The 17,887-nt window shown below is 63.7% G+C and overlaps 2 protein-coding genes across 13 annotated transcripts; one reads left to right on the top strand and one right to left on the bottom strand.

The window, feature by feature from the left end:
* Window positions 1-552: 552 nt before the first annotated feature.
* On the top strand, window positions 553-4,902 carry LOC116272438 (endothelial differentiation-related factor 1). The gene is made up of 5 exons (XM_031661199.1): window positions 553-705; window positions 3,164-3,215; window positions 3,571-3,731; window positions 4,019-4,112; window positions 4,670-4,902. The coding sequence occupies exons 1-5, from the start codon at window positions 628-630 to the stop codon at window positions 4,729-4,731; spliced, it is 447 nt and encodes a 148-aa protein (XP_031517059.1). The 5' UTR covers window positions 553-627; the 3' UTR covers window positions 4,732-4,902.
* A 1,273-nt stretch (window positions 4,903-6,175) lies between these two features.
* LOC101017324 (14 kDa phosphohistidine phosphatase) lies at window positions 6,176-17,887 on the bottom strand. Of its 12 annotated transcripts, XM_031661198.1 has the most exons (31): window positions 17,291-17,881; window positions 16,361-16,908; window positions 15,825-16,166; window positions 13,715-15,324; window positions 13,466-13,639; window positions 13,254-13,379; window positions 13,025-13,155; window positions 12,858-12,942; window positions 12,599-12,724; window positions 12,258-12,395; window positions 12,084-12,172; window positions 11,832-12,005; window positions 11,604-11,688; window positions 11,324-11,512; window positions 11,104-11,220; window positions 10,808-10,939; window positions 10,576-10,700; window positions 10,382-10,493; window positions 10,131-10,247; window positions 9,916-10,050; window positions 9,661-9,794; window positions 9,373-9,592; window positions 9,163-9,300; window positions 8,863-8,981; window positions 8,689-8,779; window positions 8,424-8,570; window positions 8,109-8,243; window positions 7,830-7,957; window positions 7,643-7,751; window positions 6,867-7,045; window positions 6,176-6,411 (listed from the first exon to the last, which is right to left on the bottom strand). In XM_031661198.1, the coding sequence occupies exons 4-31, from the start codon at window positions 13,869-13,871 to the stop codon at window positions 6,370-6,372; spliced, it is 3,654 nt and encodes a 1,217-aa protein (XP_031517058.1). In that variant the 5' UTR covers window positions 13,872-15,324; window positions 15,825-16,166; window positions 16,361-16,908; window positions 17,291-17,881; the 3' UTR covers window positions 6,176-6,369. The 12 variants fall into 12 exon arrangements, with proteins under 12 accessions (XP_031517058.1, XP_031517057.1, XP_031517054.1 ...); XM_031661197.1 differs by having other exon boundaries at window positions 11,832-12,172; XM_031661194.1 differs by having other exon boundaries at window positions 7,643-7,957; window positions 8,109-8,570; window positions 9,163-9,592.

The raw sequence follows: 17,887 nt of genomic DNA on the forward strand, positions 1-17,887 counted from the left end.
ATTTTTAGTAGAAACGGGGTTTCTCCATGTTGGTCAGGCTGGTCTCGAACTCCCGACCTCAGGTGATCCTCCCGCCTCGGCCTCCCAAAGTGCTGGGATTGCAGGCGCGAACCACCGCGCCCGGCCTGCGTTCTTTTTCTTAAAAAGAATCCCACCCCACGCTGCGTTTCGGGCCCCACAGCCCTGGTCCTCGAGCGCAGGTCCCAGCCGCGCAGGCGGCAAAACAAAGGGGGGCGGCCGCGGCGAGAGCGGAGACCCCGCGCCCCCTCCGCCCGCGTGGCCCGGCCGCGGTGCGGGGCCCGGGGAGGCGCAGCCGCCGCCCGCGTGTGCTGGGAGGCCGCGGGGCCCGGGTTCAGGGGTCCTCCCGACCTGCGCCCCCAGCGGCCGCCGCGCCTCGCCAGGCCAGGCCCCAACGTTGCCCTCCCCACGTCAGCCGCGCGCGGCCGCGGCGTCCCTCAGACGAGCCGAACGCCGAATGGCCCCGAGCACGGGAAGTGCCCGCCCCCCGCGTGCCGCCAGCCAATGGGACGCCGGAAGCGGGGAGGCGCCGAAGGGACGTCGCGTCGCCGCGCCGGGTCTCTAGCAGCTGCCGCTGAGCCGCCGGACTGACGCCCGCCTTCGCCCGCCATGGCCGAGAGCGACTGGGACACGGTGACGGTGCTGCGCAAGAAGGGCCCCACGGCCGCCCAGGCCAAGTCCAAGCAGGTGCTTTGCTGACGGAGGAACGGCCGGGCCGGGCGGGGCGGACGCTGGGCCGGGGCCACGGACCGTGGGGCAGGGGGCTCGGGGAAGGCCAGGCGGGGCCCGGGACGGGGCGCGGGGGACGGGGACAAGGCTCGGGTGCCGGGGGGAGGATGGGGTTCGAGGGGCGGGGAGCATCGCAGTGGTAGGAGGACCGGGCCAGAACAGGGGTGGGAAGGTGGGGGGCGGACCCAGGTGGGGATAGACGGACCCAGGAGGTAGGGGGCGGGCGACTGCGGGAGGAGAGGAGCAGGGAACGGGACGGGGCAAGGGGCAGGCGATAGGACGGGGATCAGTGCCAGGGTGGGGCGGGAAGGGGATAGGGGCAGGGACTGTTGGTGGGGACAGGTGTGAGGACAGAGGCAGGAGGTGGGGACGGGGGCGGGGACAAGGTTGGGGCCTTGTGTGAGGATAGGGGTCAGAGGACCAGGGTGGGCACTGGGAACGGGGGGCAGGGATGGAGTTGGGGACAGGGCTTGGGAGGACAGGGACTAGAGTCGGGGACAGGGCTTAGGACAGGGGTGGGGACTGGGGCAAGCAGCAGGAACCAGCGATGAGGGTGGGGAATTGGGGTTGGGATAGGGCTGGGGGCCAGTGGACAGCAGTTGAGGGCCTGGGGCGGGAGACCGGGTGACTGGGACAGAGGTTAGTGACCTGAGTGGGAGTTGGGGACAGAGGGTAGGCTCCTCCTTGAGCCTTTTCTCTTTGGGTGGGGCCTGCTTGGTTCTACTGGTCTCCGCTAGTCAGATACTGCCCAAGGAGCCTACCTGGTCCATCACAGGCTGTAGGGAGTGCCTGCATCAGGGAACCCCATGAGCAGGTGGACCTTGCCTCCCCCTGTTGCAGGGGTGGAAGATGGGCGTGTCCTGAGCAGTACTTGTGGAAGGAGATCACCAGTGTGGCTGATGTTTCCGAGGGTCAGTTGTGAGTCTGATGTAATAGGGAGGACAGTTTAGTCACCACCTCTGCCTCATTCGTGCTCTCAGGTGGCCTAGGGCTGAAGCCTTTGAGGCCAGTTGGGCCAGGATGTGCTGGGGCTCTGGTGACAGGGATTCATTGGTCTGCCCTGCCCTTGCTGGTTGTACGGTCAAAACCAAATTCATTCTCCTTTTCTTTTAAAGGAAACTTAATGGCCATAAGGTAGGAGTCACGGGGAATAATTGGGTGGCAGCATCTGTGAGTACATCACACTTAGGATGCTCCACAAGTCACTTCTCTGAAGTGGTAGAAATGTTAGCCAGGCACAGTGGCTGAAGCCTGTAATCTCAGCACTCTGGGAGGCCAAGGCGGGTGGATCATGAGGTCAGGAGTTCAAGACCAGCCTGGCCAAGATTGTGAAACCCTGTCTCTACTAAAAATACACAAAATTAGCCAAGCGTGGTGGCAGGTGCCTGTAATCCTAGCTACTGGGGAGGCTGAGGCAGGAAAATCGCTTCAACTCGGAGTGTGAAGGTTGCAATGAGCTGAGATCGTGCCACTGCATTTCAGCCTGGGCGACAGAGTGAGACTGTCTCAAAAAAAAAAAGTCAAGAAATACATTATATTAATATTCAGCGACTGTAGATGAGATACCATCACTGTAATTGGTGATGTTTCTGGGGAGCCTGCAGGCTTCCATGAAATGTGTCATCTTTGTGTTACTAGGAGCCAGATTCAGGGAGGAAGGCCACATCAGGCCAGCATTTGGTGTTCCTTCCTACTTTTGCAGTACAGTCCAGCAGAGAAGTAAATCTATGCTAAATATGATTTCTCAAAAAGAATCCACTAGCGCATACTAGCTATTCAGGAGGGAGGCTGAGCCCAGGAGTTCCAGACCAGCCTGGGCAACATAGCAAGACCCCAACTCAAAAAAAAAAAAAAAATCCCTAGTGCGTCTTTCTCAACAGCAAAGGAAGTGGTGTTCCCTTAGCAGTTTATTGTGAATTTCCTAGACATCTGATTGTAGAGGTTTTTATATAACGAGTTTGGGGTTTTGTTGTGTTTTGTTTTTTTAGACAGTGTCTCATTCTGTTGCCCAGGCTGGAGTGCAGTGGCATTATCATAGCCCACCACACCCTCAAACTCCTGGGCTCAAGTGATCCTCCTGCCCTAGCCTCCCTGTACAGGCATGCACTACAATGTCTGACAATTTTTTATCATTTTATTTTTTTGTAGAGACAGGATCCCGCTGTGTTGCCCAGGCTGGTCTCGAACTCGTGGCCTCAAGTGATTCTGCTACTTTGGTTTCCCAAAGTGCTGGGATTACAGATATGAGCCGCAGTACCTAGTTGAGCTTGGGTAATTGAACCCAGCACTGCATATCAGTCATTGGGCACCACTAGTCCTTAGCAGTGTGCTAACTGGCTAACAGCAGGCCTGAATTGGTGTGTGCTGGACACTGCCAAAGCTACTTTTGATCTACTGATGTTTTCTAATTTTCTAGGCTATCTTAGCGGCACAGAGACGAGGAGAAGATGTGGAGACTTCCAAGAAATGTAGGTCCTTGTGTTTCCACTTGCAAAATGAGGCTGTACTGTGGGTCCATGTGCTGGTGGGTGTGGTGTGGACGGTGCCCACAGGGACGTTGTCAGCTGAGTGCCTGCCTGCACCGGTGCTGGCTGGAGCCCTGGGAGGCAGCCATCTTCCCAGAGCAGCTCTGGTCGGCATGAGTGCAAACTGAGAGAAAACTCTGGAAGTCCATGCCCTGAGGTGTGTGAACCTGGGACAGCCTGGGTTCCCATGTCCCCTTGGGCTCAGGCAGCCTCTGGGGTCTGGTTACCACTCTGAAATGGTTTTCCGTCAGGTTAATTCCAAACCCTCTCCTCTGCTTTTGCCTCACACCGATTCCAGGGGCTGCTGGCCAGAACAAACAACATTCTATCACCAAGAACACAGCCAAGCTGGACCGGGAAACGGAGGAGCTGCACCATGACAGGGTGACCCTGGAGGTGGGCAAGGTGATCCAGCAGGGTCGGCAGAGCAAGGGGCTTACACAGAAGGACCTGGCCACGGTGAGGCTGCGCCGGCTCTCACTTCTCCTGGGGTTGTGGGCTTGGGCGGGGGTGGCCGGAGTTCAGATAGCACGGGGAGGGCAGACTCCACCCCCCTGGTGCCCTTGCAGGGAATGCCTGGGGAAGCCAGGTCAGCCCGGCTCTCACTGCCTCTTGCACAAAATGCAGCTGTGTGTGGGTGCGTACCCCAGGGGCCCCAGAAGCTGGTGTTCTCAGGCGACGCTCCGCGCCTGGTTTCGTAGCAGTGCTAGTGGAGCTGATGTGTATAAAGCACATGTTCTCTTTAGAAAATCAATGAGAAGCCACAGGTGATCGCGGACTATGAGAGCGGACGGGCCATACCCAATAACCAGGTGCTGGGCAAAATTGAGCGGGCCATTGGTGAGTGTCCCTCCACCTTCGCCGGGTCCGCTGGACAGGGAGGCCACCACTCCTGGCTGGGGTTGGTGAGAGTGGGACTCGGGAGACGAAGATGGCCCTGAGGGTCCCCTGTTGTCTGAATTCTGGAGCTTTGCTTCTCCAGGCAATAGAGACTGAGGGATGGTGGGGGCTCTGCAGGCCTCAGGAAACCCCCAAGAGCAGTGGAATCCCACTCCCTTCCCCTTGCCAGTTCCCGTCAGCCCGTGCTGTTGGCCATGGTTCTCTGAGCCTGAGCACAGCGGTCCAGGCCCTATCAGCATGGGGCCGGAAGCCAGTTCCGCAGAGGACTCCTGACTCCAGTTCTTCCGGAGAGGGGTATTCATGCTCTGCTGTCTAAGATGATCAGACTCATCCTTTTCAAAATTAGATGTGAGGTCCAGGAGTGCCTATGTGTTGAGAGCCCAGTGAGGAATGGGAGCGGCGTGGCCCCCCTTCCCTGGGAAGATGGTGAAGAGGGGCGGCGTGGGGGGCAGGAGGGAGCTGGCGCTGCAGTGGCCAGTGGCTGTGGCTCATTTCAGGCCTCAAGCTCCGGGGAAAGGACATTGGAAAGCCCATCGAGAAGGGGCCTAGGGCGAAATGAACACAAAGCCTCGAAATCAGTGCGCTCCAGCTGATCTCGTTCTGCCGGTTCCCCTTGGCCGCCAGCACCGCCGTGGGTCTCCTCACGGCCAAACGGAACAAGGGGTCCAGCTCGTGGGGGACCCTCCCCAGCCCATTCCTGCTGTCAAACAAACAAAACCTTGCAAAGCGTTGGGTTCTGCTGACTGTTTTTCTCCCTACGTCGCGTTCCTCAGATGAGGGTGCAGAACTCCGCCTTCCTGTTCTGGGGGTGTCTGCCCAGTAGCAGTTGTGGCTCAGAGGCCTCAGGGAGCTCTGAGCACCACCTTATATAAGGGTGAGGGGTGGAGGCCAGAGGCGCGGAAGGAAGAGGAGCGGTGTCACTGGGAGCTGCTTTCTCTGATGTAGCTCTAAAGAGAAGCTGGGAAAATTTCCTGCCTTTGGCGCCGGGGCCAGATTATTCGGTCCTGCTCTCAGCTCCCAGGCCCCTAGTTGTGGGAAAGGCCGGTGAATTTTCATGACTGATGCCCGCGAGTGGGCTGCCAGGGGGCTCTGAAGGTCTCTCTGCAGGGCCATTTCCTTTCGCCCATCTGTGTGGACAGCGGGCACTGGTCAGCCCCACGGCACCTGAAGACGAGGGACGGTGCTAGCCATGCCTGACCGCCACCCTCTGCTGGGACTTAGTCCCCAGGGCGGACAGGAGCCCAATGGCTGGCGAGGGTGCCGTGCTGTGCCCTCCAGCACCGCATGGCTCCTGGGGGCAGATGTGAGTTCATGAGGCAGGGTAGGGCTTTCCTATGGGCAAGAGGGGGCTTGGCTGCACAGGTCTGGGTATCGCCACCCTCCCAGGGGATAGCCACCCACAGCCAGGCCTCAGAGGCCACAAGACTGGGCCCTCACCATGGGGTTGTGCCCGAGTCACCCATGTGGAGGACCAGAGCTCTGGGAGCTGAGGTTAGTGACGTTGACCCTGCGTTAGGACGGGAGTCCTCTGCTTGTGCCCCAGGCCAGGTCACAGCTTCACAGGGTCACCCTCCTGCTCAGGCGCGGGAGCCAAAGGGAAGGGCTCAGCTGCAGCCTTGGGGCACCTGGTGACCTGGGCACTGTGACCCATAGTCCCTGGGGCAGCTCAGGCCTGTACCACAGAGAGTGGGCCCAGCTGAGGCACTTCTCCCCTCCGGGCCTGCCCCGTGCACCGTGTCCCCTGAGGGTCATCTCCTTTGCACGCTCTTGATACTGTGGGTCAGTTTCACTGTTGTCCTCAATAGACACAGAGCCCCTGCCCTGGCCCTTGTCCTGGTGGGTCTGTGTCCTCGTGGGAGAGGGTCCCCTTGTCTCTGGTTCCTGAGCTGCATCCAGAAGCAAGCAGGCGCCCCTAGCATGTTCTCCTATCATGTCACTTAACACTGCAGCCCCCACCCTCACTGGCTGGTGAAGTGTGGACGCACTGACTTCAGCCTGGGAGCTTGGGCTGCCCTCATGGGCCAGGGTGTTTATTCACAGAGCAACAGTCAGCACAGGGCAGGGAACGCCCAGGCCTCGGCATGTCCTGAGACCTGCAGCCTGTCCCAGCCTGTGCAGGGCAGGTGTCCGGTCCCTGGCTAGGGTCTGACCAAGTGCTGGATGTTACGTGAGGAAGCGGGGCCTTATCTGAGGTGGTCTACGGCTCGCTGGTGACAGATGCCGGGAGGGTGACACCATCCTAGGAGGAGGAAGAGGAGTGTTTTTTTTTCTTTCTTTCCCGAGATGGAGTTTCGCTCTTGTCACCCAAGATGGAGTGCAATGGCATGATCTCAGCTCACTGACTGCAACCCCTGCCTCCCGAGTAGCCGGGATTACAGGCACCTGCCACCACACCCAGCTAATTTTTTGTATTTTTAGTAGAGAAGAGGTTTCACCATGTTGGGCAGGCTGGTCTCAGACTCCTGACCTCAGGAGATCCACCTGCCTCGACCTCCCAAAGTGCTGGGATTACAGGTGTGAGCCACCCCGGAAGGAGGAGGAGCTTTGACAGTGGTGGCTGGGAGAGGGAGGGCAAGGATGGGCCTTGTGCAGGTGGGGGCTCCTCCCTGGGGGGTTGTGTCCTGCCAGTGCCTACCCTCCAGGGTCACAGCTGAGCACAGAGGCTCCTGCCCACCCATCCCCGGGGGCTCCTACCGCATTGAAAAGGATGTTGTCAAAGCCGGGGGCTGTGGCCTCTGTGTTGCTCTGGAAGGGGCAGCTCCCCCTCTTCTGTAGCCAGCGCCGTCCCCCAAGTCCCAGCAGCACCAGGAGCATGAGCAATAGGAGGGCACTGCCAACTGCAGTTGGCACAGACACGGGTGCGGCTGTGTCCCCTGTGGGCCATAGGGACACGTGAGCCCTCCAAAGCAGCCCCCAGTTCTGGTGTCCGGGTGTAGCGCCTACATCTGAGGCTGAGGGGGAGGCCTGGGGCTGCCTGGTCCCCTCAGCCTCTGCTGGCTCCTGGGGTTCACCCCTATTTCAAAGGCAGAGGGTATTTTTTTCTGCCACCACAAGGAGGGGGCCTGGCAGGCAGGCAGCTGCTGTCTGCAGACTTGGTGGGGCTCATGGCCCCAGGTGAGATCCTTTCCCTCACCAAGTGAGAGCAGTCAGTGGTTGCCCTGACCCGGCTGGCAGCTTTCCAGGATGGACCTTGCCCTGGGTGTGGGCACAGGGAGCACAGAGGCCACAGCCAGGCAGGGCAGGCCCCAGAGACTGCACCCCAGGGACAGCCCAGCTCGGGCAGTGGCCCCAGGGATGAGCGGGGCAGAGAGTGGGGAGGGCACAGGGTGTGGGCCTGGCAGCTCTCCTGTCCTGTCTGGGTGCAGCATGCTCGCAGCTCCTGGGGCCACACGCTGGTAAGCCTGGCAAGCCCTGAGCCGGGCTGGCCCCCTGGGCCCTCTTCCGTGCCTCCACTGCAGCCCAGGGCTCACCTGGGCTGGGGGCAGCCTGCTGGCAACGCTGCCCGGCCAGATATTCCACGTCATCCAGGGCAATGGGCCCCAGGGCTGGCTGGCCACCCAGAGTGGCTTCAAACACAACCTGATGGGGAAGGAAAGGAGTCTGTGTGGGCCCTGGGTGGAGGAGGAGGCAGCTCCTGGCCCGGACAGCCGGCCTCACCTGGAACTCCTTGGTGCTGGCCACCTCCACCTGGGCCTCCAGCCATTGGTGCCGCCGGTGCCCGCCTGTGCCCCACACAGCCAGCTGGCCCTGGGCACTGCGCAGCAGCACTCTCAGCTCCCCCTTGTCTGAGAGCAGGGCCAGGGCGTGTCAGGCCTGGGGTCCCGGGACTCCTGCACACCTAAGCAGGGGCGGGGTGGGAGGCCACCTCCCCACCTCTGCTGCTGGACCCCTGCTGCCCCCATTGCCCAGGCCCCCATTGGGCCCAGCCGGACTCACAGAAGTGCTCGGGAAAGCCCACGTAGTACCAGAAGCGGAGGCAGGAGGCCGGGGTGGCTGGCAGAGGCTCACTGCGCAGCCAGGCGGCCCGGCCCCCGGGGCCCAGCACGCCAGTTTCAAAGAAAGCAAAGTGGCCTGGGAACAAGAGGAGGTTGATGCCCGGCTGATGGGCAGAGCCAGCTCTCAGGGCCCTAGCAGAGGCTGGGTGGGCAGGGCCTCCTCTGGATGGGGCGTGTACTCGGTGGGCAGCAGGAGGCCAGGTGGCTGTGTGTGGCCTCTGGGTCGCCTCCCCACCTGGCTCCAGTGGGCACGTACCTGCCTTTGTGCCCAGGGTGTGGTCCACAGGGGGCTGGGGGTAACGAGAGGGGGTGGCTCCCCCGCCCCAGTCCCAGCTGTATCCGCCCAGGCTGGGCCAGGCCAGGTGGCTCCAGCCGCACAGGCCAGACTCAAAGTCACAGGAACCTGCAGGACATGGGTGGGTGAGTGGTGCTGCGGCCCAAGCCCTAGGCACCACCACCACCAAGGGAGAGGGCTAGGCAGGCGCCCCAGAGCAGGGCCGAGGCCACAGCAGGGTTCCCACCTGGCCGAGGGCAGGGCCCATCCTGGAGGAGCAGGTCATCCAGAGCCACATAGGAGTGTGCCACGCCTGCGGCCACTGCCTCAAACACCACCTGGTGGGTGCAGGGCAGGGCAGCCTCAGTGGGTCCAGGCAGCCCTCAGGGGGAGGGGGAGGGGCACCCCACCGTGCACTCACCCTCCAGGCTTGCTCAGCCTGCACGTCCACGCTGCCTAGGCGCCAGGCCAGCCCACCGTGGGCACTGAGGCTGAGCACCTGGTGCTTCCCGCCCTTCTCCAGGTGGACCCGCAGGGTGCCTGCCAGCAGGGGCGGCCCCGGTCAGCAGTGTGGGGAGAGCGCCTGCAGGCCCCGGTCTGAGCTCCCAGGCTTCCGGCCTGGCGGGCGCAAGAGGCTCCCAGTGGCCTCAGCACAAGGCTGGTGGGGACACCAGGCCAAGCTTCCCTGAGCCCACTGGGGTGGGCTCCCTAAGCCCCTCACCTGGGTTATGGAGGCTCCCGTGGTACCAGAAGGTCAGGCAAGCAGGCTGGGCGGGGGGCCTATACTCCTTGGAGGTCAGGGAGGCCGTCTGGCCCCTGGGCAGTGCATCTGGGCTGGTGTCCACCACCATGTAGTGCCCTGGAGGTGCCAGCATCAGCCTGCCAGCCCCTGGCCAGCCCCCCAATCCCTGCCCCTGCCAGGCCCCCATACCTTGGGCCGTCTCAGTGGTGTGGTCTGTTGGGGGGCCCCAGGCTGTGTGGCCCGAGGCATTGGCCTGGCGCCTCCAAAGACCCCGGCCTCCCGAGGAGAAGCCGCAGTCGGAATCCTCAAAGGAGCAGTGATGAGGGGCCCAGCAGGGGCCTGGCCGCACAGCCACGTCGTCTAGCGCCATGGTGCCGTGGTATCCGTCCCGGAGGCCCTCGAACAGCAGCTGGGGGTGGAGGGTGTCAGCTGGCGGGGGGTCCTGCCCTGTCCTCCCACCCGGGCGCCAGGCCTCACCTGGTACTGGGCACGGGAGCCAGGCTGGTGGGAAAGGGTGGCCCAGGCCTCATGCCAGCGGTTGCCCTGGGTGCCCGACCGTGACCACAGGTGTGTCTCCTCCCCTTCCCGTCTCATGGCCAGGCGCAGAGTCCCTGCAGGGAGGGAACCAGTCCATAACTGACCTCTCCCCTGTGCCTCGATGGGTGTCAGAGGGGGGCTCTGAACCTCCGGGGGCCTCCCCACAGGCCCTGCCCCACTCCCAGGTCCACTCACCAATCTGGGGTCCATGGAGGTAGTACCAGAAGCTTAGACACTCCGTGGGCGCTGCTGGCACCTGGGGCCTGGAGAGCAGGTGGGCGCTGTGGCCCCAGGCCAGGGGGTCTGTGGGGTCCAGGAGCACAAAGTGGCCTGTAGGGGGCATGGGGCTGAGCTGCAGAGATGTTCCACTCCTGTCTGAAAGCCACCCCCGGTCTGAGCGCCTGTCCTACCTTGGCCTGTGGTGTGGTCGTGGTCAGGGCCACGGCTCTCCACCCAGCGCCAGTGTGTGTCTGAGAGGTGGCCTGGGTACCAGCTGCATGTGTCCCGCTCAAAGTTACAGGAGACCTCTGGGGGTGGGGCCAGGTGGGGTCACAGACCTTTCCCCCTCCCCCTCCAGAGCCCTGAGAAGGTGGAAGCTCCTGGGTCCCTGGAGGGGTGTGGGGGGAGCACCCAGGTGGGAATGAGGATGGGCAGCAGGAACCTCTGTCTCTCTTGGTGGTCACTGTGGGGCTACAGTCCCTCAGGGTCACGTTGTCCACCCCAGCTCCCTGCTGGTCAGGGCCGTCCAAGTCCACCAAACCGACAAACTCCAGCTTCATGGGGTAGGGGGATGAGGAGGATCATTAAGTCAGGGCCCGCTCCAGTGGAACCCCCACTCTGGGCTGCCCTCCTCACCTGGAAGGGCCGGCGGTGGGCCCCTAGAAGGACCTTGTCCACCTTCCAGCCACCTGCACTGCTGCTCAGGGCCTGCCATGCCAGCTCCCGGGAGCCATTGTCTACCACAACTAGTGCCAGGAAACCTGGCCAGCGGGGTGGGGGGCGCTGTGGGTCACCCGACCCCAGATCCCTCCCACCGTGCAGGGAGCACCCAGGGGCTGGCCAGGGATCTTGTGGAGGGCAGCGGTACCTCGGGGCTGGCTCTGTAAATAGTAAGCCAAGTGGAGTTCACAGCTGGGGCCAGAAGGGCCAAGGAGGGGTGTAAGGACCCGGGCCTCAGTGCTCAGCTGCCCCCAGGCCCTCTGCAGAGACAGGAAGTGCCCTAGGGGAAGAGTAAGGTGCTCAAAGCCTCGTCCAGGGCCCCACTCTGTCCCTCAGGGATCCCCAATCCAGAGACCGTCTGTAGTGCAGAGATAGAGCAGAGACTCCTCCGAGGATGCTGCTCACACCCGGGTGGGGGCTTGAGCGTTGGGCCTTGGGCCTCACCAGCAGCAGCTGCACTGGACCCCTGGCTCTCCTGGGCTGAGAGACGCCGCCACTGCAGCCGCCCCACGCTGGTGTCCTCCCAGCCCCCGGCCTCGAGGGACTCAAAGTCTGTGGTGCCTGAAACAGCAATGGGCACTGAATGGCAGAGTCCTCAGCCCGCCCCGGCACCTACCCCCTTGGCTCCTCAGCAGGAGGTCTGCAGGAGGCTGAGCCCCTTTACCGCAGGCCTGCTCGTCCTCGCCCCCTGCGCACTGCTCCTCGAAATCACACAGCTGTTCCGGGGGCACACACAGGTCCCCACAGGCAAAATGCCCCTGCTTGCAGGAATCCTGGAACCGTGAGCTGGGCGGCAGGGGCTGGGGGGCTGGGGCCCAGGGCCCAGGAGGCAGTGGCTGCAGGGTGGACACCTCTGTGGGGGCAGAACTGGGTCAGGTGGCAGGAATGGGGAGTGCTGTGCCTCTCCAGGGCAAGGCAGGGTAGGGCAGATTCAGCAGGCTCACCCGGGACTGGTCTGCAGTGGTCAGACAGGATGAGGTCATCCAGACCCACGACGCCCCCCGGGCCTGTCTGCCCGGCCAGGAGGATCTGAGGGCAGAGGGGCTCAGGGGGTGCCCAGCCTATTTTCCCCCGGGGTCTGGTCCCTGTCCACCCGCAGCAGGTACCTTGTGGGTTCCCCTCCCCTGCCCCCAGCCTGGCTCCCCAGACCCCACCCTCTTGCTGTTCCCTACCTGGAAGGGGTGGGCGCTCTGGATGTCAACACGGTCTCGGACCCACGCAGTCCCCAGCTCCCCTCGGCGCCTCCGCAGCAGGACGGGAGCCTGGGGGGCACTGGACCCCAGAGTCTGCAGGAACAGCTGGAGGCAGCCAGCCTCAGAGCCATGTAGGTAGTGATAGAAGATCAGCTGTGGAACCAAGAGCTGGCTGGGGGCCCTGCACCTGGGCAGCCAGCACGGAGGCCCTGTGAGCCCCACCCATCTCACCGAGCAGTTGGAGGCGCCTGAGGCTTGGAATTCCGGGCTGGAGAGTATAGCAGGGGTGCCAGGCTCGGCCACAGAGACCAGGAAGGAGCCTACGGGAAAGGGCGGGAGTGGGCCACAGCCGCTGGGCTGTGGCCACGTGGACGGGGCCTGGGCCAGGTCCCCTGTGGGCCTCACCCTGTGCACTGTTCCGGCTGTGGTCACGGCGTGGCCAGGAGGGGCGCTCAGGACCACCAGCGCTGTGGTTCCAGGACCAGCCTTCCGAGCGGTTCCATGGGCCCAGGCCTGTCTCAAAGTCGGTGGCTGTGTGGTGGCCTAGGGCGGGAGGTGGGGGTGTCAGGGCCACTAGGCAGTGCTTCCTGCAACCGTATGGCCCCAGCTCCAGGGTGGCCCTGGCAACCACACCCCCAGAAGGATCATCCCAAGGATCTAAGGTGCCCCCTCCCGGATGAGTGCGAGGGCCCCCACCAAGGTGTCCAGTGTCCCTGCCTCACTCTGGGCCCCCACCCTGGCCTCACCACAGGTGAGTGGGTCCTCATCAGACAGGTCCCCGCAGTTATCTTCCCCGTCGCACAGCTGCTGGGGCTCCACACAGACCTTGTTCTGGCAGTGGTGGTGTCCCAGGGGGCAGCTGGCCTGGGGGGCTGGGTAGGGCAGAGTTAACCCTTCACCGAGGCCCCGGGAGTGGGAGAGCACTCGGGGGCAGACAGGGTCTGGGCAGGGGAGTGGGCAGGCGGGGCCCTCCCGGGGGTGGAACAGGAAGAGGCGGTGCCTTACTGGGCAGACCACAGTCCCAGAACTCTAGGTCATCTAGAGCCACAGCGCCCCCGTGGGTGGCATTTCGGGTGGCAGAGAAGGTCACCTGAAGAGAACAGGGCCTCAGGACCTAAGTCAGAGCCCAGACCCCCCCCAGGCTCCCACTCGTCCAGACCCTCCCAGCTCACTCGGAAGTCACCCCGGATGCGGCCTGTGGTCACTGCCAACTCCTGCCAGCCGAGGTCCCAGGACCCTGTGCTCTGCCACAGGGTCAGGGTCTCTGAGCCGTGGGTCACCTCCAGCCGCAGCTCAGCCACATCTGCAATGTCAGGGGTCCCAGGGCAGCTGCGGCCCTGCTTGTCCCCACCCGCCCTCCCCTTGGGCACCCCCCATGAGCCTTGGGGGTCCAGGGTGTACCTCCAGAGGCCGCATGGTACCAGAGCCTCAGCTTGCAGGAAGGGGCTGCCTCTCGCAGGGTTGGCGAGCGCAGGGCTGCGGTGGATGCCTCTTTCCCTCGGTGGGTTCCGACGGCCATGTACCAGCCTGGCCCAGGTGAGAGGTCAGGAGACAGGGCAGGGAGCAAGGAGGGTGTTGAGACAGGGGCGCGCAGAGACTCGCCCTGGCCTTACCCAGGTCGGTGCCCAGCGTGTGGTCTGAGTGAGGCCCAGGACCCTCCAGTGCGGCCCCCGCCCTGTCTCGGAGCCAGCTGTAGCCTGAGGTGCTAATGTCCCGCCAGCCGCAGGAGTCCTGCTCGAAGTCGCAGGCGAAGGGGGTGCCCAGGGCGGGTGAGGCCCCACGATAACCTGGGAGAGTGGGTGGTCAGGTGTGCGCCAGACCTGCTCACACTGGCCCTGCCCGCCCATCTGGCCTTGGCTTACCACATTGGGCCTCATCTGAGCAGTCCCTGCAGTCACACACAAAGTTGCACGCGGCCTGGCCAGGGCTCCTGCAGTGGCTGGGGACCCAGGCCCAGCCTGGGGATCTTGCTGCGGGGAGGGTGACAGCCAGGGGGCCTGGTGCAGAGTGATCAGCCATCCCAGCCTAGGACTATTCAGCCTGCCTAGGACTATTCAGCCTGCCTAGGACTATTCAGTTTTGGCACTGGACATCTTTTGTCCAGGGAAGCCTCTCAGACCAGGAGATGGGGCAGGGAGGGACCAGGACCCATCAGAGAACTCCCACCCGGCTCTGGACCAAGCAGAGCATGCTCCTGTTTCCAGCCCTGAAGAGGCTGGGGAGGAGGGCCTGGGCCTGTGTGGGGATGAGCACCCTGCCATGGGCACCCCCAGAAAGGTAGCAGGAACCCAGTGTGCCCAGCAGTGAACTGGGCACTGGGAGGGTGACCCCCAATGGGAGGCACCAATGGGTGGCCCAGGGGCTTCCACAGGCTCCGCCCAGTTCAAGGGTGGCAGACAAAGGCTGACAGAGCTGGGGGGCACCTCCTGAGCCCTCTTGTCCCAGACTGGGAGGGGAGTCTTGTCTCTTCCTTTGCTTGGCAGGCCTGAGGACCCCATGGGCTGATTCCAGGTCACCCCCATTGCAGACCGGCCAAGGCAGTGCCTGGCAAACCACCTTCCCTTTGGGGCTCAGGCGTCAGCCCTGGTGCCCATCACTGCCACACAGATGGTAGGCTCAGAAGCCAGAGCCCCTCGTCCTGCTTCAGGAGTGAGACAAACGACTTACCCAGTAACAGGACCACGGCGGGCAGCAGGTGGCTGGGCGGAGGCATGGTTGGGCCAGAGGAAGCAGGGCCAGTGCGGCCACACAGGGTGCCTGGGAAGTTCTGTGCGGTTATGAGCCTGCACTGGCCCCACGCGCTGACTCTGCTGTTAAGTGGAGGGCCCCTCGGCCTGGCCCCACCCAGTGCTGACGGTGCCAAGCATAGGCCGGGAGAGCGGCCCCAGGAGGGGGCCTCTGACCCAGGGTCAGCTCCCACCTGCTCGGCTCCCTCAGACACAAGGTCAGGCCCTTCCACCCTGCCCTGCCCTGCCTGGTGGAGGGGAGTTCCCACTGGAATGGGGAGGGACCCAGGCACCCCACTAGGACTCTGCTCGGCAGTGTGGGGTGGGCAGAGGCCGCCGTGGCCTCTCACTGTGCCTTTGGCACTAGCCTGGTGGTCAGGACTCAACCAGTCCAGTAGCTGCGGGAGTCCAGCATGTGCACCAGAGCCGGCCCCTGTGGTCGCAGCTGTGGGGCACCTGCCTCTGAAGGATCACCCCCTCATTCATTCACCCTGAGCATCCAGGTGCCATCTGGTGCCAGGCACAGGGTCCCTAGGAGCCCAGAAACTTCTGGTCCTCATGAAACAGACCCACACTTGGGGCAGGGCTCTTTGAGGCTGGGGAAGAGTGTGGCATTTGGAGCCAGGCCGTTTGTGATTTCCCACGGTGTGACCTCGGAGCTTGTGTCACTGAGCCTTGGTGTCCCGGTCTGTAAAATGTGGTCACAACAGTGCCCGTCTGGAGAGGCTGGCCGGAGGACCAGTGAGCTGACAAAGGTGGGGATGCTCTGTGTACAACCAGCCCTGGCCCCCAGGGTGCCCCTGCACCACCCCACGGAGTGCCACTGTGTCTGGGGCTTCCCAGGGCAAGGCCTGAACCCATGCCGTGCCCACAGCCCTGCCGGGTGCAGGAGGGACCTGGGAGGGGCCCCCAGAGTCAATGTGAACCTGCAGGGTAGGTGCAGCTGTGGGATCTGACCCTGGATATTGGCAGGCCCCATGGGGCTAGTCATGGAAGGAGCCTGCAGGCCAAGCCTCAGGGCAGACAGGACACTGGGGAGCCCTGGGATGGGTTCACAGGAGGGAGCACTGGTGGGTGCCCCAGGTCTTGGCCAGCCCGAGGGATCAGGCCCTGACTCCAAGATGCCCTGGAGGACAGTGACCGTGGGAAGAGCAATCAGGCCATCACCAGGGCCCCCTTATCAGACCCCAAAGGGCTGAGTGTGCACGGCCACTCCCTGGGGCCACTTCTGTGCTCCCCCACCCACCTGCTTTAGTTAGGGTCTGGAGGGCCCTGGAGGTGGTGACGCACGGTGCCAAGGACAGAGTTCAGAGACTGGGAGGCGTGGCAACACGTTTAATTCTGTGGTCAAGCTAGCCTGTCTGCAAAGCCTGGCAGATGGCACGTCACCAGGGGCTGCCGCAGAAGCAGGCAGGGCTAGCCCCAAAAGGGGTGCAGGCAAAGGCGGGGGCTCCGACATGGCTGCTGGAGGTAGCAGGCCCCAGGCTGGGAGTGCTCAGTAGCCATCGTTAGCCCAGGTAACCTCGTAGTCGGGGTACTTGGCTTTGATTTTCTCAGTTGAAATGGCGTGCTGGGCAGGACCATAGGCCTGGAGAGAGAAGACGCCTGCTGGCACCACCTGGACCCTTCGACCCCGTGCCCTGGCTCTGGGCATCCAGCCACCAGCCACACCAGAAGCGAGTGTGGGAAAGGGACAGACAGTGCCTGGGGGTGCCAAACCCACCATCCCGACCGCCCTTGGGGGCTCCCCTGGGGAGAGGCGACCTCCACAGGCAAGCAAACCTTGAGGGTGGATCCTGGGGCTTGAGGCACCCAGAGGGACGCACGTGGCTCTCATCTGCTGGTGGTTTTTGTGAAGAGCACGGGCGGGGACTCTGAACTCCACCCAGGTACTGCCTGCCTCTGGGGGCCCAGGGCGCAAAGTGCTGGAGGACAGCTAGAGCCCAGCAAGGCCTCCCGGGGCAGGGAGAGGGAACGGCAGGCCATGTCTGGGGGTCTCCCTCCCGCCCCTCAGGTCTGGCATGTGCTCCATGGGGGAACGCAGGAACACAACTGGCCCTGGAAGGAGGGCTCTGCCGCCCACCCTGGGAGAACCCCGGGAAGCCTGCGTGCTCATCTGGGGCCACGGGTCAGGGCAGCAGACTCAGGTGGGCCTCGAAGCTGGAACCGGGGCCTCCAGCAGGGCGGGACGGGGCTGCGGCTCACCATGGAGTAGCCGTACACGTGAATCTTCTTGTCCTGGCTCTGGTGGGAGATGCGCCCGCCGCCCAGACACTCACAGTCACAGCCCTGCTTCTGCATGTCGCCCGACACTTTGTCGTAGATGTCCGCTGGGATGGGAGGGCGACCTCAGGACGTGCCCTGGCCGCCCTTGGAGGCCGCGGGAGGAACTCCCGGCCGAAGGGGTCTAAAATCCCAGCTCTGAACAGCCTCTTCCCCAGAGGAGACGAAGCCCCTTGAGGCTGGGACAGGGATGAATGAGAGGAGGGTGGAACCGGGGCGAGCTCGGGGACTGGGAGACTGTCGTGAGGCGGGGGGTGTCAGGCCGGGTCACGCCTTTCCCGCCCAGGACCTGAGTCTGGCTCAAACCTAGCAGGGGCAGGGCTGGGAGCAGAACGCAGTCGGCGGCCCGCAGCACCCACCCCGGCCCGCCAAGCCCCGCCCCCGCCTCGCCAGCCCCGCCCCTCGCACGCAGGCAGGCCCCGCCCTCACCATGGTACTCGGCCCACTTGTAGCCGCGCACGATCTCCTTGCTCTCCGCAGCCGGAGCGCCGGAGCGCGGAGCCGAGTGGACTCGGATCAGCACATACTTGAAGACGCCGTCGGAGTCGATGTCCACATCAGGAATGTGAGCGAGGTCCGCCGCCGCCATGTTCTTCGTCCCGGAGGCCCCTCCTCCCACCCGACCCGGGGTCCGCTTGTACTGCGGAAGGCGGGCTCTGGGAAAGCGGCGACCAATCCCGTCGGGGAATGCTGCCCAAGACCCAGCGTCTCAGCCAATTGTACCGCCGACCGAGGCACGCGCTAACCAATCGCAATCCAGTTCCTTGCCGCCTTGCGGCCCTGTCAGCCCCACTAGCCCCACTTAAAGGAAACGTGGAACCGGGAATGGGGGTTGATTAAATCCAGCCAACGGAAAAGTTCCTCTCCAGCGGGGTCCGGTGGCACCCCTGGAGCGGGGCAGTTAGGCCCCTGCGAAGCTGGGGCAAGGAGGGAGGCCTGAGGGACGTCCCAGCCCTGATCTCCCGTCCCGCACGTAGTCCGAAGACCACCCTCCCCGTGGCCCCCACCGCCCGAGGGCCTCCCCCT

The sequence above is a fragment of the Papio anubis genome, unplaced genomic scaffold (genome assembly GCF_008728515.1).
Source record: "Papio anubis isolate 15944 unplaced genomic scaffold, Panubis1.0 scaffold1044, whole genome shotgun sequence".
Lineage (NCBI taxonomy): Eukaryota > Metazoa > Chordata > Mammalia > Primates > Cercopithecidae > Papio > Papio anubis.

Coding starts and splice junctions, on each gene's coding strand:
- LOC116272438 (XM_031661199.1), top strand. CDS start 628: ATGGCCGAGAGCGACTGGGACACGGTGACGGTGCTGCGCAAGAAGGGC. Junction 3,216..3,570: donor TGTGGAGACTTCCAAGAAAT/GTAGGTCCTTGT, acceptor CACCGATTCCAG/GGGCTGCTGGCCAGAACAAA. Junction 4,113..4,669: donor CAAAATTGAGCGGGCCATTG/GTGAGTGTCCCT, acceptor GGCTCATTTCAG/GCCTCAAGCTCCGGGGAAAG.
- LOC101017324 (XM_021927021.2), bottom strand. CDS start 13,871: ATGGCTGATCACTCTGCACCAGGCCCCCTGGCTGTCACCCTCCCCGCA. Junction 13,380..13,465: donor CACGCTGGGCACCGACCTGG/GTAAGGCCAGGG, acceptor CACCTGGGCCAG/GCTGGTACATGGCCGTCGGA. Junction 6,412..6,866: donor ACAACATCCTTTTCAATGCG/GTAGGAGCCCCC, acceptor TCCTCCTCCTAG/GATGGTGTCACCCTCCCGGC.